This window comes from Odontomachus brunneus, unplaced genomic scaffold, assembly GCF_010583005.1.
Source record: "Odontomachus brunneus isolate Ranch 3 - 2012 unplaced genomic scaffold, Obru_v1 Obru_scaffold_095, whole genome shotgun sequence".
Taxonomy (NCBI): Eukaryota; Metazoa; Arthropoda; class Insecta; order Hymenoptera; family Formicidae; genus Odontomachus; species Odontomachus brunneus.
This window is the reverse complement of record NW_022639545.1, coordinates 551936-572858: the sequence shown is the minus strand read 5'-3', so window position 1 is coordinate 572858 and position 20923 is coordinate 551936. Positions and strand designations below refer to the sequence as shown.

At 40.0% G+C, this 20923-nt stretch overlaps 2 protein-coding genes across 2 annotated transcripts in view; both read right to left on the bottom strand.

Moving 5' to 3' along the window:
- Positions 1-20909, bottom strand: part of LOC116848417 (zinc-finger homeodomain protein 2-like) — a 93946-nt gene extending 73037 nt beyond the window's left edge. The window contains exon 1 of the mRNA XM_032824494.1: positions 16103-20909. Coding sequence (XP_032680385.1) covers positions 16103-16432 — 330 coding nt within the window. The 5' untranslated portion in view covers positions 16433-20909. The remainder of the gene's footprint in view (positions 1-16102) is intronic.
- Positions 1-20923, bottom strand: part of LOC116848412 — a 751173-nt gene that overhangs the window by 226641 nt on the left and 503609 nt on the right. The gene's annotated exons all lie outside the window — the stretch shown is intronic.

Here is a 20923-nt window from a genome sequence, read left to right as displayed (position 1 = left end):
AAAAGAGAGAGAAAGAGGAGAGAGAGAGAGAGAGAGAGAGAGAGAGAGAGAGAGAGAGAGAGAGAGTTATTCCGTCTACCATATTGACGTATCACGACCGAGACGCTTATCGTCTTTTCGCCTATTGTGTCGAGTTCCAAGACACCCTGTGGATGACCATGTTACATGGTTGTGTTCATGTGTATTTGTGTATGTGTGTGTATAGCTTCGCGCACGGCCAGATATAGAAAGGAAATTTCGCTCTCTTGCGAGGAGGCACGAGAAAAAGAGTCAAAGAACAAGGGGAGAAAGAGAAAAAGCAAGAAAAGGAAGTAAAGGTAATGGCAGCCGCTAGGGACCGGATATCCCGTCGACCAAGCTGTCTGTTTCGGCTTAAAACTTTTATACCCTCGTTGCGCACACTTGTGCAGTTCCCGACACACTTCGTCGAGCACTAGCGTGTGAGTGCAACACGTCGATAACGAAACGGTCTACGCTGACATCGTGACGCGCCGACGAGGCGCGACGTCCTGCGCTTGGATGTCGAGTGATTTCATACCCGAGTCGAAATTTTGGTTCTGCGTTAATCCTGCAGGCACCGTCAAACCTGAAGGACCAATGGAGAACCTACAGATGTAATATTGTACAAAATCCTATCTTGTTACTGCGAATTGCTGCAATACTTGTTCGCTGCAGCCTTCTCTTCGTAAATATTATTATTAACTCCAGTAACATTAAGTACCTTTTGGACGTATTAGTGTAAATTTCATTCCAATTTACTTTCAAAGAATTTGTTTTTTCCTTCAATTTATTTTCTTTCAAAAAATTAGGTATGAAGACTACGTTGAAAGTAAAACACAAAAAAATGATTGTAACTCACGATAAATAACTCGATAAATTTTTAATTGATTTTTTAATAATACACCCAATTCTATGTCCATAATATACGTCCAATATTAAATAAATTTTTCGATAATATACGTTCAAATTGAAAAATATAATATATATACAATTAAATCAATACAATTTTGAAGTAATTTTTTCATAATAGACGTCAAACTTTAAACCAATAATACGTGTACAATTTTATACAAATAAATAAATGATATGTCTAATTATATATAAATTTTTTTAATGCTGTACGTCTAATAAATAAAATGAGCGTGTTACTGTCAAGGTTAAATAATTATTATAATGGTATTAGGAAGGAGGAGAGTAAATAAATCAACACTCTTCCCTCTTATTCAGAATCACTTTGTTATATAATTTTTCTTATTGGCGTTGAAAATTTTGATACGTTTAAAGATGCTAAAAAAGCTGAAAAGTAAGGAGTTGTAAGCACAAAGACAATAGTTGCGTGTCCAATAATGCTGTGTATCAATAGAAATTTGAATTTGGATTCGGCACAATAACAATACAATAACAATAAAAAACAAAAGAAAAGAAAGACATTAGTTGATGTCAATAAGACGGAATTTGCGACACAGAAATCATTATTAGACGTAAAAATCAACATTTAAAGCTGATATTTATAGTTGTACATTATTTACAATCTTTAAAAGTTAAGTATAATTAATTAGAAACATATGTTCATATTATTTGGCTGTTTGCTCAATATTTCTATTGTACTAAAGTAATATACACAGGAGCAAATTAATAATAAACCAAATAATAAATAATTCCAATCAGAGTCTGTTATTCGGCTTTGTTAATATTAATATTTTTTTATCATATGATATAACTATAGACATAAATAATAAAAAACTCGTGAAATAATTATTACTTGTCAAATAATGACGGTTTATAAATATCAGTCTTGGAGTCTCATATGGCGACAGACTCAAGTTCGACTCGAGTATTTTTGCATTCGCGACGAGTTTGTAAAACGTCCGTTAACACATTTGCGAACACCAGCCTGTAGTTAGAAAGAAGTGTGCAATATGACATATATCAAATGTTACATTTTAAGAGAACAATGAAACAACTTGTCCATCTCCCGCTGACGTCGGCACAAAGTTAAACTTCTATGATGTCATTAGACGCTTTTATTATACGAATTATATGAACTGTATTGTATGAATTGACAACGTTTATAGACGTTCTAACTACAAATGTGTTAAACTCGGAGACGTTTGGTGAAACAAATGATTTGACACACCTGAAGATACACTGTTGCTTGCGTCCTGCATCCTGACTCCCCTGCTCAGCATCCTGCTCTTGGCTGCTTCAGGCACTCATTGACACTGACACTGACACTCGCGACACGAACACGATTCGCGAGACGCGTGTTAACGCGATGCCGACGACGAGGACCCGATTCAATGTTGCAATAGCCGACGGAATAGTTCAATTGTCCGATGGAAATCTCGTAGATAACGCGTCGATACACGTGCTCCGCGCGTCGCGATATGCGCGTCCCTCACCGACTCGAGACGTAATGACGCGGTCACAAGCAAGTACGCGGCGCGCGGTAATATCAAAACAATGGGTAAACAGTAAGGCTCCTTTCAAATTGCCAAACACTGTCGCTCGTCGAACGGATGAGAGAACAACAAAGCAACTGACTCTCTCAGAATATCGCGGATCTACAAGGTAGCCAAATTGCTGAATTATTAATGCGCGTTAATAATTTCAAGGAGTTTATTCATCAGATATGTATTTTTAAGACGCATCAAGAAAGCTGTTTGTAAATTCACTGTTCATCGAACAAAATTTACGTTTTAATCTTTCTGAACTCATCTCACTTTCTATGAAAAGAAACAGAATCATCCACAGTCTGTGTGTAAAGGTGACTTTTATATAATAAAAATAAAATCTTAAAGATTTTTATTTTTAGTATAATAGTTTTTTATTAAAGTTGAATAACAGAATCATCGCCTGTAAGGCCGAATTTTATGTAATAAAAATATAATGTTAAAATAGTGTTTTCGGCCTAAACTATTGTTTTTCGTTGAAGCTGGAAAAGTCTTTTAATGGAGAACAGAAAAAAATAGTAAATAAAAATGTTGTTTCGGAGCTTGAGAGACCGTGGGGTGAGTTCAAGAAGATTAATATGTATTATTTCACTGTCTAGATAATAAATGTTAATTTTAAACTAACTTCGTAATACCACCTTGGCATGTTTCATTAAGTGTGATGCTATGCAAAGAATGAAACAACGGTTTTTTGGTCTACAGTCGACCATTACACAAAAACGGTGTAATAAATACTATTCTTCTTTCTGTGTCGCGTTTTTTAACATGTAACATTTATAACGAAAAATCTTTTATTTGGATGCTATCACTTTTTACGAAATTACACTGGAATAATGATCATTTATATTGATTCTACCACTTATATACATGAAATATAATGTCTGTCTATCTATCTGTATATTCCTTATAAGCTTCCTAGTCCCTTTGACCGATCTGGATTAATTTTGCATAGTTCCTCTCTGCGGAAGATATAGCCTACCGTGAAACCTGGACATCCCACCCTCTCCCTCGATTTCATCCCTTTGACACTTCGTGATAATCCGCGCAACGCTGATGGTTTCAGTTAGTAAGGTTATATGTGCAAAAGTTGTGATATATTTAGTATTATAAATTTCTCACAAATGGTCCGGACAAATCGCGTGAAACTTCAACTACGAACGCGTTTTACTGCTTCATTAATAATTGTTATGTGAAATTCCCATGTCATTTCCGAGCATTTTAGTTTTAAGTGAATAAACTCCTTGAATAACGCGATGCCATCGTGAAACGTCGACTCGATGTCCCAATAGGCGATGGAACGTTTTAATCGTCCGATGGAAATCTCGTAGATAACTCACCGATGTACACTCAGTTGCATTAATGCTATACCATTCACTAGATTGATAATTACTAGAAAATTCCAATCAGCCGTTTTCGTTTCTAGCTGGTCGTTTTTCATGACTGTTGATTCATCAGATAAGCGGGAATGTGTCAAAACAGAAATGACATTTTGACAGCTTGACGTTTTTTACATACGTGTTTTTATAAGGCGACCAGATTTCCCAGCCCTCAATTCGGGATACTTCATAAATGTGTGAAGCGGGAGGCAGGGGGTAAAAAGATCCGAATATTATTTGACAATCATATTTGAAAATGATAACAAATCGGTGTTCTGAATAGCACTCGAAAAAATTCGGGACAAAGCGTGAAAAATCGAGACTCGAAAATCGGATCCCGAAAAAATCTGGACGTCTGGTCACCTTAGTTTTTACCAGAAGGTTATCCGCTCACGTGTAACGCGCAATCAGTAGAAGAAGAATAAGAATTTTAAAAGTAAATAAAAAATATTTTCAAATATTCTTTTTTATTTAAAATATTTTTTTCGAATATAGTAAAGTAGAATGTTTATTAATATTCAGGGGGCGTTTATCAAATAACGAATAGTTTGAGAGAGAATTGTGTGAAAACATTAAAATAAAATATTAACACGAAAAGTTGTCAAAGTGTCACTTCTATTTTGACACATTCACGCTTGCTGGATGAATCAACAGTCATGAAAAACGACTAGCTAGAAACGGAGACGGCTGGTCGAAACTTTCTAGTGATTATCGATTTGGTGAAAGGTATAGCATCAAATGCTATGTAAAGACCATCACACACAAAATTCCGTAAGAACTTAAAACGTAAGCGTAAAGAAATCGACCAATCCCAATCGAGCACTCAGCTCTTCGTAACCCCTCCATTATTACGAAGAGCCGAATACTCGATTGGGATTGGTCGATTTCCTTACGCTTACGATTTAAGTTCTTACGGAATTTTGTGTGTGATGGCCTTAACTAAGTGTACATACACGTACGGTACGTGCGTCGCGCGTCGGCTCGAGACGCAATGACGCGGTCGCCGACAAGTGCGCGCCGCGCGGTAATACCGAAACAATACGGGCAAAAACGGCAAAACCGTTACCTCTTCATTGTCGAGCGCTGTCGTGCGCCGTTGAGCGGGCGAGAGAGGCGACAACAACAATCAACGGTCGACGCTCTCGTAATATCCCGGGATCTATGAGATCAAATTGTCGAATTATTACAATTATCAGGGCGCGCACGCGCGCGGTATATTTTGAAAGTGGCACTCGTGGCATTCAACGATTGTCGTCGATTAACGTGCGATCATTAGTCAACGCCGCATTGCCGGTCGATTCGCACTTTCACGCGGCGCCATTGAACACTTGACCACGATGTAGCTGAATGCTCCGGGCCGGAGGACGCAGGACGCAGCGATGAAGCTTACAACTCCTTTGCACCTGTCTTGCACCCGAACCTTTTCATCACATCGAAATTTCCAACGCCAGTAAAAAATATGAATAAAGAGATTATGAAAGTGGAAAGGTTGTTTCTTCGTTTACCCATTCACTCTCATTAGGTTATTAATTCTTATTAGATTGCTCAATATTCGCACACAGAAAAGGATATCATTCTACTACTAAGAAAAGCGATTGCTCAGCTTATTTTACTTCTATTGAGTAATCTTCAACGAAGAATGTTTTCTTGATAATAGCTGCAAGATATATTCATCGCAGATTTTAGAGGAGTTCATTATCATGTAACCGAAAATAATTCATCCTGTTTTTTTGCAAGAATATTATAAGAATATATATCGAAGAAACAATTGATTCCACTAAGCAAACCGAAATTTCGTTTGAATTTAATATTCTCGATTGAAACGTTAAATTTGCTGGAATTCAGATTGTATTTTGAACGAATTTAATGAACGTATGAAATATATTTGCTGATATATATATATAAATTTATAGAATATTTGAAATAAGAAACATTTATTTGAATGTAGAATGTGCATTTATCGCAATACTCTGTGGTTGAGGGAGTTGCATAATCGATATATTACTTATTAATAACTTATATATTAACTTATATATTACTTATTAAAAAATTCAGAATTAAGAAAAATATTGACGAAGATAATTAGATAAAATAATATTTAAGGCTCTTGGGCATAATTGTCGCGGCCATATTGTATCGTGACGTCAGAAGTAATGACACGTCGAAAATTTTTGCGTGTCATTTTTAAATAAAGATGATATTTTAATGAAAAAAACACTTGAGATCGCTTGAGCATGTACTTGCAAAATACTCTGAAAACTAATATTTTCTCTTGACAGTCGATAAATTAACAGCCATGAAATTAACATGAAACAATCATGAGAAAAGGTAATTTAAAGAGGAAGGTTGCATGCCACGCTAATTTTACGGATATCCGTTGACTGTCGAGAGAAGGATAGTTTTCGAGCATTACGCAAACGATCTCAACTGTTCTTTTGTACAGAAATCTTCCTATTTGAAAATGTGGCCCGCACAAATTTTGGACATGCGTTTTCCGTTTCTGAAGTCATCAGTCAAAAGTTCTTCGATGAGAGACCAATTATCTAATTATTTTAATAATTACTTAGACTTTTCTAAACCAAACTTGAAAACATTTGCATTATGAGGGAGGATTTTCGCTCTGATATCTTGGAATTTTAATTATTAACGAAATCTAGACGCAATACACATATCGTACACGCTTCTGCATATTTGCTTCTTTTTCCCAGACATTTTTTCGCTCATTGTTCTAACATGAAAATGTTTCGCGCTGGCTTCCGCGTATTTCTTCTCGAGCGCGTCAGCAATAACATTAGTAAACCAATATCTCTTTCCGCGCAGGAAGAAAACATTTTTTTCCATTTACCGTCGCTCGCGCGCATATGCGCGCGTGCATTAATATCGCGGAGGGTTCGTGTTTTTATTCTTGTATACGGCGCATTTCCATCCGCTGAGCCGCGCCGATATTCATTAGACGTGTTATTTTAACGACATATTTTCAACGTCGCAGCTATGCGCGTAACAACGAGCGGTGGTACAGTTTTCGAGTTTTCGTGACGCGCCGCGGGAAATGCTCCGTGCGTCGGATTTTATCCCGCGTCTCGCGCTTCCAGCTCGCGCTCTTTTCGTTTGTTAATAGCGGAACAGCGTGCGGGGCTCAGACAGGGACGGAAAATGCGCCAACGTGCGCGGCAACGCTTCTGTAAATTAGTCACGACGATATATCGTTACGATCCTCCTCCGCAAAATATTTTCGCACGAGCGTCCTTGATTGCTCCACTGTCGTCCTGCGCGCGAACTGAATCGAATACCAGCGATTCCTGCCGGATATCAAAAAGTGCAAGATCGACCTCGTCGTTGTCCCTCGCGAATCGCGTGCTTATTTATGTTTGATTCAAAGGAAATCAGACGCCATTGTATAAAAATCGAATAACACAGAAGCATACGTACTGCGTTCGTATAAATGTTACTTGTTTCAAGTATTTCCTAAGTTTATACATCCGCAAATTTGTTATAAGAGAGTTTATTGCAAGCAACAATTTTATTCAAAAGACATTTTGAATTCTAGTAAATTCAGTATCTCAATCAAGAATATTAAGGGCGAAGTTTTAGTTAGATAGCTGAAAATATTATATAAGGTTTTTATAGTTATTTTTTTAAAGCAACTAATAAAGATATTAATATAGAGTTTTCATTATATATTTATTCATTTACTATTTTTTTATTAATTTATTACTTATCATTGCCTTAAAAATAAAAAAGTATTTTTCATTGAAAAATTGAAATTTTATCATTTTTGTGCTCAGCACGACATCGCCGGACGCTTATAACTGACGAGCAATTATTGCAGATTATTACAGTTAGCGTAATAATCTGAAACAAATGGGACTAGAAAACTTAAAAACTTTTTTTTTAAATTTGCTACAGGATAAACTTTTTTGTTATATGCAGAAAGTCAAAATTGAACAAAATAATGGTATTGCAAAGTTGCAAATAATTTTTTTCTCTCATTCTCTTTCATTGATGTTTCGGAAAAAAATATTAATTTTGTTAATTTTCCAGAGGTTTTATTCTCCCCAGTAAATTAAATATAGTTTATAAATTTTCTTGCTCCATTTTGTTTCAGATTTTTACACGAGCAATGCTGCGCCCAAAAAATCTGAATGAAATTTCATTTTTTTAGAATAATTGTTTAATACTTAAAACAGTAATAAATAGCATAGTACAAATCTTATATTGATATTTTTATCAACTTCTTTGAAAGAAATTCGTAAATTGTTTTTTAGCTATTTAAACCAGAACCTATCTTTAAAACAAAAATTCGACGAAGTTTTGTAATATGTTTATAAAGGAAATAAATTATTCTTTTGAGGGTATAATAATCAGCTTTTCTAAAATATATGATGAATATATTTTCAGGCTTTTCTGTATTATCAAAAAAATATTCTTTGAAGAGATAGCCATTACTCAAAAGAAGGTAAGTAAACTGAATAACAGCTTCTTTTAGCAGTAGAGAATGACATATTTCTGTGTGCAGAGTTTGATATTTCGTGTGTACAAACATTTTAATATGTAGACATGTCCTCTTTCTATCTTTCCCTCTGTTGATATTGTTCGCGTGATCACGTTAAATGCAAGAGAAATTAATATTTCAGATTTCTCCCTTTTTAGAGTAACACGATTCTATCAAATGAGACCGCACATAAAACTGAAAATTAAAAATTCCGAAACTTTCTGTGAGAAAATATGTAAATCGTAGTATTTCACTCGACACATCACGCCGTGGGAATGCAATGTATAAGTAACCTATTTTTTATACATTTATTGCCTTTGCATTTTTTAGAATATATTTTTTCATTTATCGTCTTTTTTTATATCGTTGCGAGTGCCGAAACACGGCAGTTAGTGCGTGCGCAGTATTTTTTTTCGCGGGATAAAGATTCGCGAAATATCTTCATCACAAAATTGCTGAACTACGAGCGCTTCGTGTCCCGGTTTATAACCCGGTCGGCGCGCTGAAGCCAGTCCATCTAACTGTGCGTAAAGCGCGAAGTACCACATTTTTTTCACGAAGCGAACGGAACATAGTCGGGTATGTTTTCTCTGCGGAGAATATGCGAGCAAAATCGTTGACTGCACGCAAATTCCGATCGCGCGCGAAATACACCTGAAGCCCCCTCCCCCGCCTTCTCCCTCTGCGCGTCTCTCACCTACGGATTGCTATTACGCAAAATCGAGGGTGTTTAGTAAAGCGCGGTTTTCGGTGAGTTGAGTAAAATAAAAGGACACAAATAGGACACGACGAGCTCATGCCATCCGTTTCCTCCTTTCGCCTCCTCCCTCGTCTCCTCGGGCAAGGGATAAAGATCGCGGCCTTTGATCTGCGTTTGAATCGTCGGATCAAGTTGCCGACCTCTTCGCGCACACAAAAGCCGTCGTCCTCGCCCGGCTCCGCTGCGCGCGCGAGGAAGTCCTGCGTTTGCAAGGAGAAATCTCTCTTTCGGGTCGTCTATCAAATTCGATCGCTCGAATGTACTATCTGCCGCCAACACGCAGAAATTACCATGGCGATTTGTACGGAGAGAGAGAGAGAGAGAGAGAGAGAGAGAGAGAGAAAAATAGAAAAGCAAGAAGAGAGAAAGTGTGTGTGTGTGTGTGTGAGAGAGAGAGAAAGCTGAGAGCTGAGAGAGAGAGAGTCCTGAGAGAGAGGACCGTATTGCCGATTCGAGCGATAATAAAAGTGAAGTATTGTTGGGGGATGAGGGAGAAAATGAGAAGGGACGCGACGCGCGCGCGAAATTTACGTTTGCGCGAAACACGGGGTGATTTCTGTCGGAGGGCTTCGCGCCGCGCCGACAATTTTCCCTTATCTCTCGTCGTTCTTGGCGGCCGGGGCCCCGCGTGACGAGGAGGGCGAAAGCGAGCGCCGAGGGTCGTGAAAATTAAAATTAAATTAGCCGGGACTGTCGTCTTGGGAGAGGGCTGCGATTCAAATTAATTGCCCTAGAGGCCGTCGCGCTAATCGCATTCGCCTGAGGAGAGAAAAAGGGTGACGCGAAAGAAGACGAGGGGGAGGCATTCGGCTCCGACCGCGGGAGGCGCGAAACTTTTTCGCCGAAGCTGCGAGAGCGACGTGAAAAAATGTCACGGCGGTGCTTCATTAAAAACTTGCGACGAAATAACGAGGATAATCGACGGCGTGGCGTTTCGCATCGGGCGCGAGTGACGATTTTCGTCGCGGACACGTGGCTGGCGTTTGTTAAACGGCGGCGGCGATAAAGGTAACTGAGGGGTAGAAAGGAGGGAGGGAGGGAGGGAAGGGCGATAACGGCGGGCGCATCGACGTGCAATGTGTCAAACGGCGTTTAATTAAAAGTTTCGCCGCGATATCAGGCGGATAGTATTCTGAACGTCGCGCGGAGGACAGCGCAGCGGGGTCATGATCGCGCTTTGATGTGCGATAATGCAGGGAAATGTAGGTTGATGCGCCCGGCGGATGTTATTACGCACGTTGGGATCAAAGGATCGATATCGTTTATCTGCTAATTAGACGTTTGACGCTGCCATTCGAGGTTTAATATCCCGCGCATTGTGTCCCGCGCGACGAGGAGGCGCGATTTATATTTCGCCGCGGCGATATGGCCACACTCCCGCTGCACATCTCCTCCTGCACGTTTGCGCGGCGATTTAACGAGACCATCGAATATAAACGCAACGCGAAATACTGATAGTCGCGTGGCAAATTTCGTGCTGCGAAGCCTACGTTTGACTTCGATCGTGCGTTGCGTTAAACGTGTCCGATTCGCCTCGATGCAGCACAGACCGGCGTGAGGTAAAAGTACCAATACCTGTGCACTAATACATATTGAGAAAAAAGTATTTGATAATTTATCTGTGGAATATGAAGTTTATTCTGTGAAGAGAGAGAAACTAATTAAGCTTGCCTTATTTTCCATGAATTATAGCAACAATTCGTCGACTTTCTCTCACTTGTCAAAGATTCGTCTGTTGAACTTCATATAAACAACTATCGCGAGGGATCGTAAAGATCTATCTTTTTTTCTCCTATTTATTTCTATTTTCTTCTTTTGGTTTTTCACATTTTGAACTAACTATATTTCACCAACAGAATGAAATATGATAAGACACTTCATTATTAATTTATATGATTTTAGTGTATAACTGTGTAAATAAATTTTATGACTCACAAATAAAGGACCCCGCACAAAACCTATGGAAAATGGTTTTCGGTCAAATTGGCTGAAATTTCACTGTTATAGTTTTCGCCATGCTGATAAAAAGTTATCATTGCACCAAGTCCCAAAAGTCAATATTTCCCAAGATATAAAGGGTCAAAGTAGTGAAATATGGTTATCCGCAGTAGTAAGACGTATGTTATAGTTAAGTATAAGTGATACATTGATATTTATTCACGAAATAAATAAAAATCGATTTTTACATATATATATGTAATAAATATTTAGTTCCGCAATATATATGTATATGTATATATATACAGAGTGGGGCAAAAGTATCGGACCGGTGAAATATCTCGAAAAATATAAGTTTTACAAAAAACTGTTTCAGATCTTAAAAAGATCTATTGTATTTACTGATTTTAGCAGATTGATCTTGGGTGGCGTTGCCAAGGTCAAAAATCAGTTGTTTTCACGGCTACTCACAATCAGTTTTTTTCACGGCTACTCACAATCAGTTGTTTTCACAGCTACTCACAATCAGTTGTTTTCACGGCTACTCACAATCAGTTGTTTTCACAGCTACTCACAATCAGTTGTTTTCACGGCTACTCACAATCAGTTGTTTTCACAGCTACTCAAAATCAGTTGTGAAAACAACTGATTTTTTATCTTGGCAACGCCACCCAAGATCGGTCTGCTATAATCAGTAAATACAATAGATCTTTTTAAGATCTGAAACAGTTTTTTGTAAAACTTATATTTTTCGAGATATTTCACCGGTCCGATGCTACAGAATTTTTCCGTTCAATTTTACAAATCCTATCTGCACACGAATACTTAAATTCAGAGTAATACCTAAATTCAAATTCTAATACAAATATCTAAATTCCTGTATAACTAATATTGTAGTATGTAAAGCAACAATTATTGTCTCTTCACAATTAATGTTGGCCATTAATCGATTAAAGTGTTTGTTGACCAAAATAATCGATAACAGAATAATGAAAATTAAACAATCGTCATATGTGAATAACTTGAACGATGAAATTATTTATTATTCAAACTCTGGTTAAATCGATTATGTACTAATTAATAATTTACTTCATCAATCGGTTAAATTACTCCTGATTACATACATGACGATGGATTAATTTGGATTATCCTGATTTACTGCTTTTGTGTTGACACGACATGTTTGTTTTCACGATATCCTCTTCTAAAGCGAGAAAGAGAAAAAGAGGGGAGGGAGAGAGAGAGAAAGAGAGATATATATATATGAACGGCCACGTGGTCGCAGTGACGCGACTACATGACGGTGTCCAGATTCGTGTTAAGGTGGATCGTTCGCGAGGGATATCTCGGGAAGAGGAAATGTTTACGCAATCCCCCGGCTTGGCGATAAATTATAAAATAGAAAAGAACGATGTGGGTCGCGCGCTCAGCCCCGGCCGCGAATTCAGCGGCCTAAGAGATATTGACGCTACGGTTCGGTTCGATCAGCGTGGATAAACTCGAGATCCTGATAGGATCCCCATTTCGGCTTTACGACGCGCCTTGCCAGCTTCACGATCGCTGACCTCGGCCGGAGATTAATTTCCACCGAGCATCTGTGTTATTTCCATCGAGAATTCCGAGCCGGGTTTATCAGTGCCCGTGACGCGATGTAGATTAACTCTACGTAGCGGCGATCGATCTTCAGTTTCGGTCTAGTGGCCCCTCTAACTATGTTAGCGCGCGCAAATGCAATGAGAGAGAGAGAGAGAGAGAGAGAGCGCCCCTCGGCTCTGAGTATTTTAATAAGCACATCTTCGTCGCGCTTCACGATCGCCGTTTCGCACAAAGCAAGCCACCGCAAACGTTCGCCGTTAATCGAATTTGAAGACACACGTAGGCGCAATTAGAGAGGGAAAACTTTTCGACGAGCGCGAAACTGTGCGCAAATTCGATCAGACTCGACGACCGGGACAGAGGCAGAGGAGGAGGTAGGGAAGGGAAGAGAAAGAGCCTTCCGAATTCGCGGAGCGCGTTCCGGCACAGTTCCGCCGACACACAGCCGGAAAGTTCGCCGATTAGGAGTGCGTTCTGGAGTTCGCAACGACATCGAAAGACGCGCGTCGATAATAGCCGCGGCTGATGCTCCAGCCGGACGAAATTCGCGAGGAATCCGGCTTTGCGGTGCGCTGCGAGTCAAAATGCGGCCGGCGTTCTTCGCGCATCGAATTCGAGCGCGCGCGGTTTAATGTGGAAGTTTCGTCAGATTGGATCGTTCCTTTGGACTAGAGACTAGACCCTCAAACAGAAATTGGCCATTGGGGATCTCCGCGTGACTGGCGCAAGGGATAATGGCCTGAAAAATGGCGGTACCAATACGAAGCTGTGCAGATCGTACGATACACACGCACACATTTAATAGATCACGCATTTAACAGATCACTCACTTACTAGCACACACATATTTATCGTCGCCATTTTTCGGGCCATATTTTCTAGCATGGCTAGTCTCTGCTTGAGGCTTCTCTACTTTGGGCGCGCGTCTCGTGCCATCTTTTCGAAGCTCTCGTGGCAAGCGAATTATATTTTGCAGTCTAAATTTCCTCCAGTGAATCTCACTCAAAATGAGCGAAAAATGGCAGCACTTTTACTCGAAACAATGAAAGTATTATCATTCGAAATTGCAAGAAGGAACGTTTCACTCAGGTTTGGGGTGGGTTTTGACCTACTATGTGAGTGAATGTTTCAATTGATTAGCTAATACATCCTTGTGACGGTGATTTAGTCAGTTGCAAATCAGTTTGCATATCTTTTATCGAATAAAATTGCGACGTTTCGAAATGTCATACTGAGAAAATACCTAAAAATTCATTTATGCGATACAAAGTTTACTCACAGAAGTAAACTTCATTTCATAGACATAAATTTTATATTCTACAAATAAATCTTCAAATATTTTTTTCTCAGTGCAGAATTGAAAGCCACTGACATATATATTTATAAATATATAAAATTATTGTTCAAAATAACGTTCTGTCTTAATATACAAAATAAATTCTTTCCTTTAGATTTCACAAATGTCACATTCTGTACATTGAGAAAAGATATTTGAAAATTTACTAATGGGATATAAAGTTTATTTACAGAAAAAAATTTTATATTTCACAGAAACAAACTTTATTTCGCAGAAATAAACTTTATATCCCACAAATAAATTTTCAAGTATTTTTTCTCAGTGTATTGTGACACTTCGGTTATTGTCATAAGCGATTGCTTTGTATACACGGTGGCTTTCAATTTTGACATTTAAAATGTTGCAAGTTGCAAATTAACTTGATAAAAAGTGTGCAATATCTATATATCAGACTCACTCTTCGATTTCGAGTGAAGATACTCGACGATTCAGAGTGAAGAATTCTCTGCACGAATGAAATTCGAGTGACTTGGTGAAATCTCCCTCCAAGAAATTTGGAGAGCGCAACGCGAGTTGCAAATATATCGGCGCGTCTTTCATTGAGAACGCGATCATTAGCGAATTGCAGCTGTATCTATCGCCGATGTTCGGCGTGGCGATGCGTTGCGGCTTTAAAGCGCCTCGCATTTAAAAGTTCCGCGCTACATTAAAATTCCGGTATACGAGCTATTCCTGAACTTCATTGATCAACTCTTGAAACTTCCCCTTGCCACTAAAAACTAGCCACCTTCTTCGACCGATACTTTGCCTCACGGCTGCCGATATACCCGGTATGGCGGTGTCAAAAGAAATCCCCCGAAAGCAGTTCCTTCATGTAATTCAAGCTTCAAGTATATAAGGGAATAATAAACTATGTATCCCTCAGAGAAAAGACAGTGTCCCTCTTAACAGGTTTTCTTTTAAGGGTCTTGTTTCGCGGTCATCTTAATTTATGATGTCGAGAGAACGAGAAAATACATATTACAGATTCTTATAAAACACGTTGAAATAAGATGATATGTTCCCAAAAGTGGCAGTCCAAATATTTCCTTTTTGCTCTAACAATCATTAAATAACCATAAAATTAACATGATAGAATCATGAGAAAACAGATCGAAAGGTAGATTGTCATGTTAATTTCACAGTAATTTATTGATTGTTAGAGCAAAAGGAAAGTGTTTGAACTATTTTACAGATGTATCCGAACGATTGAAAGTGTCACATCTTTGCGTAGTATTGTCACATTTATTTGTCATATTTTGCAAGAATTTGTAATTTCTCGCTTTTGACGTTATCGTGAGTTCCGTGATAAGGAAGCCAGGAGTTTCTTACAAATTTACTTAAAACATTATGTGATATAAAATATAGTGTAAAAATTTGAGTGTAACTTTTGTAAATTTGTCGCTGCGTCAATATAATAAAGAAGATTGCATGATGTAAACTTAGGGTGCGTTCCGTTTCCACGCATGATGCGCATGAAGCGCAGCGTTAGAGTGACAGAGATACGAGAGTAAGATAAAATAAGAAGGAGAGCGGGTGAGGTTCTCGAATCTAGGTTAGGTTAGTTCTCGAACACATGGACTGCCTCAGCTCTGAGATAGTGCAGTCCATGCGCTCTCATGCGTTCGAGAACTAACCTAACCTAGGTTAGGTACCTCATCTGAGTGCTCTCCCTCTCTTTTTATCTCACTCTCGTATCTCTGCCACTCTAACTGCGTTTCATGTGCATCATGCATGGAAACGGAACCCTTAATGATTAATTCAATTTATTTGCAGCATATTTGCTTCAAAAGTGTGATAAAAAAAATTATCTCACGTTATAATAATCATGAAAGTACGTCCTTTGATTTAAACTTCTAATTCTACTCCCTTCCTTCAATTCTTTAATTCAGGATTCTAATTTTATTCTTTTTTGGAATCTTCGAGTGGAGCAAACGTACAAACTATCCTCCTGCATTTGCTCGCTGAAAATGAATCGATTTCAAATTCCTACAAAAAGATCCTTAAGATCCCAAAGAAAATTCCATAAAAACTCTGCGACTTGGTTGTTTATCGCCGTAATACCGTCAGCCAACGTCGTCATCATATCAACAAATTCTAGAAACGCGATCCAGAGTCAGACCAGCGTTTCACGCTCGTTCGCAGACGTACCTTGTGCTTGGTTCTGTGTCGGTGGTAGTAGTTGGGCCGCGGATGCTCGATGACCACTTGCTCGGTGGTGCTGGGGCCGAGGGTGGGGGTGTAGGCGCGAGAGGCGCGCGGGTGGTGATGGCGCGCCGCTTGGGGTGGCTGCGGGGTCGTTCTTCTCGGCGAACGCTGCTCCTTCTGGGCCTCGTGGCACCGGCAGACCCCGTCGCCGCCGTTGTGGCCACCGGCGCCAGCACCAGCACCGCCGCCGCCGCCGCCACCGCCCCCGATGAGGCCGCCGCCGCTTAGAGCCGCCGCAGTCAGCTTGCTGGCGTAATAGTACATCGCGCACATTTATCCGGCGAGAGCTTAACACCACGGCCAACCCGCCACCTCACTGCTGTCATCACTGACGTTAGCGATGACGATCGGCGGTGCGTTTGGCGCGATAAAACTGCTTGCGAGACTGCTTGCGGGGCTTCGTCGGCTCCTTGCGAGTTACGCGAGATCCTGGTTAGTCGTCGCCTTCGACGTCATCAGTTTTCTCCTCTGCGAACGACACCCCCACACGTTCGATTGATTCGCACGATGGACTTGTCTCACGAAAATGTCCTTCCACCGCGTGGAGAAGCCGCGAAACGCAACGAAGTGTCCGCTGAACTTCGACAATGGGGACAGTATCAGGGCGACCGGTAACTTCGGGTGTTAGGGGTTCGGAAATTCGCGCCTCTCTGGAAATTCTTAACGATACACTTGGGTATTGTCCGCACTTGCACGCTTTGAAGAGACTCGCGACACGTTGTTGCCAGAGAAGTGACGGCCTCGAGTGGACGACAGAGACGTGTTAGCTTATCTCACGATTAGCACGACGTTGGTTGGTCACGGCACTTCGGGGACTCTTCCAAGTTCGAGCTGCCGCAATCTGGAACTACGACGCGTGCACACGCGCGAACTACCGGGAGCGGCTTCCGTTTGGACACTTAACCCGCACGAGATTCGACAAGGCACGATCGGTGGTAACTTGAATGCGGCCCGACGCCTGAACTGCCTCACAAGTCGCCCCGACAATTAAGCTGTGGACACGTAGAGATCAAGCAGCTGCTCGCAACTACTTGAAACTCAAGAGTCTACCGTGAAGATTGGTCCCAGGTCGATATTGGCGATTTACAATTCGTTCGTTGCGCGAAGCATCGCGATTCTGTAAATTCTTATACCTTCAGGAGACACGATCACGCCTGCTCCACACACACAGTCCAGTGGAAAGCCGTTATAATTCAACTCGTGTAATCCCAGGGGAGCATTAAATATTCTCTAGCCCCTCGTGTTCGAAAGAACTTCGGATAAGGAGTATCCCAGCTGGGATATGGACACGGAAAACTTGGACGGAAGAGCGCGGTGTATGATTTTGTAGAATCGGAAGTCCGGAACTACGACAGTCGAAGACGATTCCAGATGTGTCGCGTGAAATATTTCTCCCGTGTTTCTCGCGTCTGCCGTGAAGATCGCCGCGAGGTGTTCGCCCTCCGGTGACGATTCCCGACGCTTACGACTTCCCATCGATTCTCGTTCAGACGAATTCACTTCGTGTAGAAATGTCTCAAGATTTCTCCAGATATAGCTTAGATTCTGATATAGAATGCCCAAATTTGTCTCGAAGTTGGTTATTCCCATTTTCTTATTTCCCAAATATTGGTTTAAAACAGGAATATTATAGAAACGCGCTTTTTTGATCGCTATATTTTTATGATATCAAACAGGGAATCCCATTTTTATATCAACTTTTGTGTATTTAATAGAATAAAAATAAAAATGGTAAAATATCTTTAAAACATTTTGAATGTTTTATCGAATATTCAAGTTATTTGGAAAGTCAATATACATTTCGATCAATCGTGATGTAAAATAAGAGTCAGAAGAGATATTGGGAAAACTTTGGTTTTCCTACTTGGAATTGCATGTTTGAAATTTACATTTCATTTTCAAACCCATAATGGAATTTCTAAAGATTTTCCCAGATATAACATAAATTCCACGCGCGATCACAGTGACCAAATTCGCTTAAAAATTGCGTTATCTCATGATATATCAATTGGAAATCCCATTTTCTTATCTCAAACAAGAGTTCTTTGTCTGAAAGCGTGACAGAAATATTGGGAACCTGTGCTTTTATTAGACGGCATATTTCTCAGGTATTAAACATGAAATTCCATTGTTAAACCAACTGTTGTATTCAATAGAGTAAAAAATTAGAATCGAAATATTGCTGAAATACTTTTCGACTGAACATTGAAATTATTTGGAAAATCAATATATGTTCTGTTTAATTCTAGAGTAGAATGAAGACCAGAAGGCATAATGGAAAACTTTCCCAGGTAGAATCGCATATTTGAAACATTCCACTTCAACCCTAAAACCGAGAATCACTTTAGAGGATCAAATTGGATCTCAATTAGATCCCAAGAAATTTTCTACGCGGTACATGCGGCGAAAAATGAAAAGAGTGAGCGACAATACGAGAGAGTGACGGGGAGGCAACAGAAAATAAAGTGCTGAAGCAGAGATTTCCGGCCGATTTTCGGGGTCGGAGGAAAAGACTTGTTTATAACGCGCGTCCTGACGTGTCACACGTCTAGGTATGCGAGGGCACACGCGCGAATAGGAGCGACGGCTTCGTCCCCTCGCCGCTGAAATACTTGTAAATCTTCCTTTCTATAAAAGTCGAACACGAATTGCAGGTGGACGAAGCGGCGGGCATTAAAACGTCGCTGGAAATTCAAGTGTCCTCGTCCTCGCTCGGCCGTCGCGGCATTTCCTCGTGCAAAGTGCGTATGTGTGCATGAGTGTGTGTGTGTATGTGTGTGGAGACTCGACAAAAACTGTAGCTTGCTAGAGGCGTTATTGAAAATCGCGTGGTGAGAATTCGTCGCGACAATGAGCCGTCCGAAATCGGTCGAGCGCCTCACGACTGATGTGCGCGGCGTTATGAAAAACGACAAGAAACGAAAAACACGGACGTGGAATGAAGGAAGGAAGGAAGGAAGGAAGGAAATTCGCCGAGGGAAGTTCACGCTTTAGCAAGTTCCGCTGGAGGAATACGCGAAATATGCTTTCACGCCACGTTGACTTATTTATTATCCGAGGGTAAAAACGCCGGCTCTTTCGCGGAGCTTTCGCGTTCGTCGGATTAACGTAAATCTCTGTCGCAAGATATTAGTGATAAATAAGAAAATACAGGGTGTCTGACAATGACACATATTCGTGTAGATCAGGTCAAATTGTGCGGGAAGCTTCTCCACCGTTTTGCGAACAACTACGTAGAATGTATTAATGAAATTAAGCTATTGATGATAGAGAATTGGAACGCGTGTGATACTGCGAGTGGAGCGCTGTGGAGGCAGTGTCTCTTGATCGCGTTAATCAGCGCGCCACTCCCCTCCAGTGCTTATCACCGCTCGACGCTCGACGCTCATTTCACGCAATGTTACTCTATTCGAACGTCGAGCAGCGATCGACTAGAAAGCACTGATTGGCGCGGTTCAGATACAGTCTGTTTGATAAGAGCGTGTACGGCAAAACTTGATAAATAATTTATTGAAGTGATTTGGAATAAAATACACATATACTACTTGATTAGAACTTGGATGTTTTATTATTAATAACTTGTCCAGTCGCCTTCATTATTAATAATTGCCTGGCATTTCAAAGACATACTTTCAACTAATTTTATGGCATATTCTTATAATGATCTCCATATCAATCGAATTTGTCGAACTAATTCTTTGACCAACCAAATTTTCTTTCCACTTTCTTTTCTTTAAACTTCATCAAAGACCAAACGTTTTCGGTAGGATTTGCATCCGGTGACTGTGACAGCCAATCCAGTAATTCGACATTATTTTCTTATTTTCACGCGGTACAAAGCCGACTTCGACGTTTAGGATCATTGTCCTCTTGTAGTATCTATTTTTAATTTTTCCTTATAAACCATGTTTGAGCAGATAGTAATAAAGCCTTCTCATAAATTTTGACCACTTTGCTAGTGTTTAAGTTGTTTGTAAAGATATGCAAAATGTCAAATCCTTGCGTAGAGCCACGTTTCGGTAAGTCATCAACATTTTTCATCTCTAAATAGTGTTTCACCCACTTATTTACAAATGCTTTTGACTTTCTCATATACTTAGCAGCCGTTTGGTGTGACATTTTTGGTCCTTTCGGATGTGTATAAAGAAACACGGCTTCGAAACGTAATGTGTATTTGGCACTCATGGTGAAATATATATTTTTATCACGAAGATCGAATGACAACTAAAGCTTTATCAACAAAGCATCATAGGCGAAAGTGCCTCTATCGGCTCCTGTTTGAATTTCCCGTTTGAATTTCTATATGTTTACATATAAAAGTTTTGCCGGACATGCTCTTATCAAACAGACTGTATATGTTTCTACAGCGTTCCGCTCACAGTATCATTCGTCAATCTTTCATATTTAATAGATAAAAATTTCACGCGATTGTTTGCAAAAATGCTAGAGGAACTTCCTGTTTACTTTGACCTAATCTACATACGAAATAAATGCAGGATACGTCTTATCATGAGACACCCTGTATACAGAAATACGCAAGAGACGATTATAATTTCATCGAGTGTTAGCTCGTTCCTCAGTTTATCGAGGGAGCTCTATTTCCGGCTGTCAGTTCACCTCATATTTGATTTTTAAAGTTAATTATGCGCCGCTTGTCAGTTATGTCCGTAGCAGAGATTTTAATGTCGGGCAAAAAGAGAGAAGAATGAGAGGGCGTGAGACAGAGAGACAGAAAGAGACAAAAAGACAGAGAGAGAGAGAGAG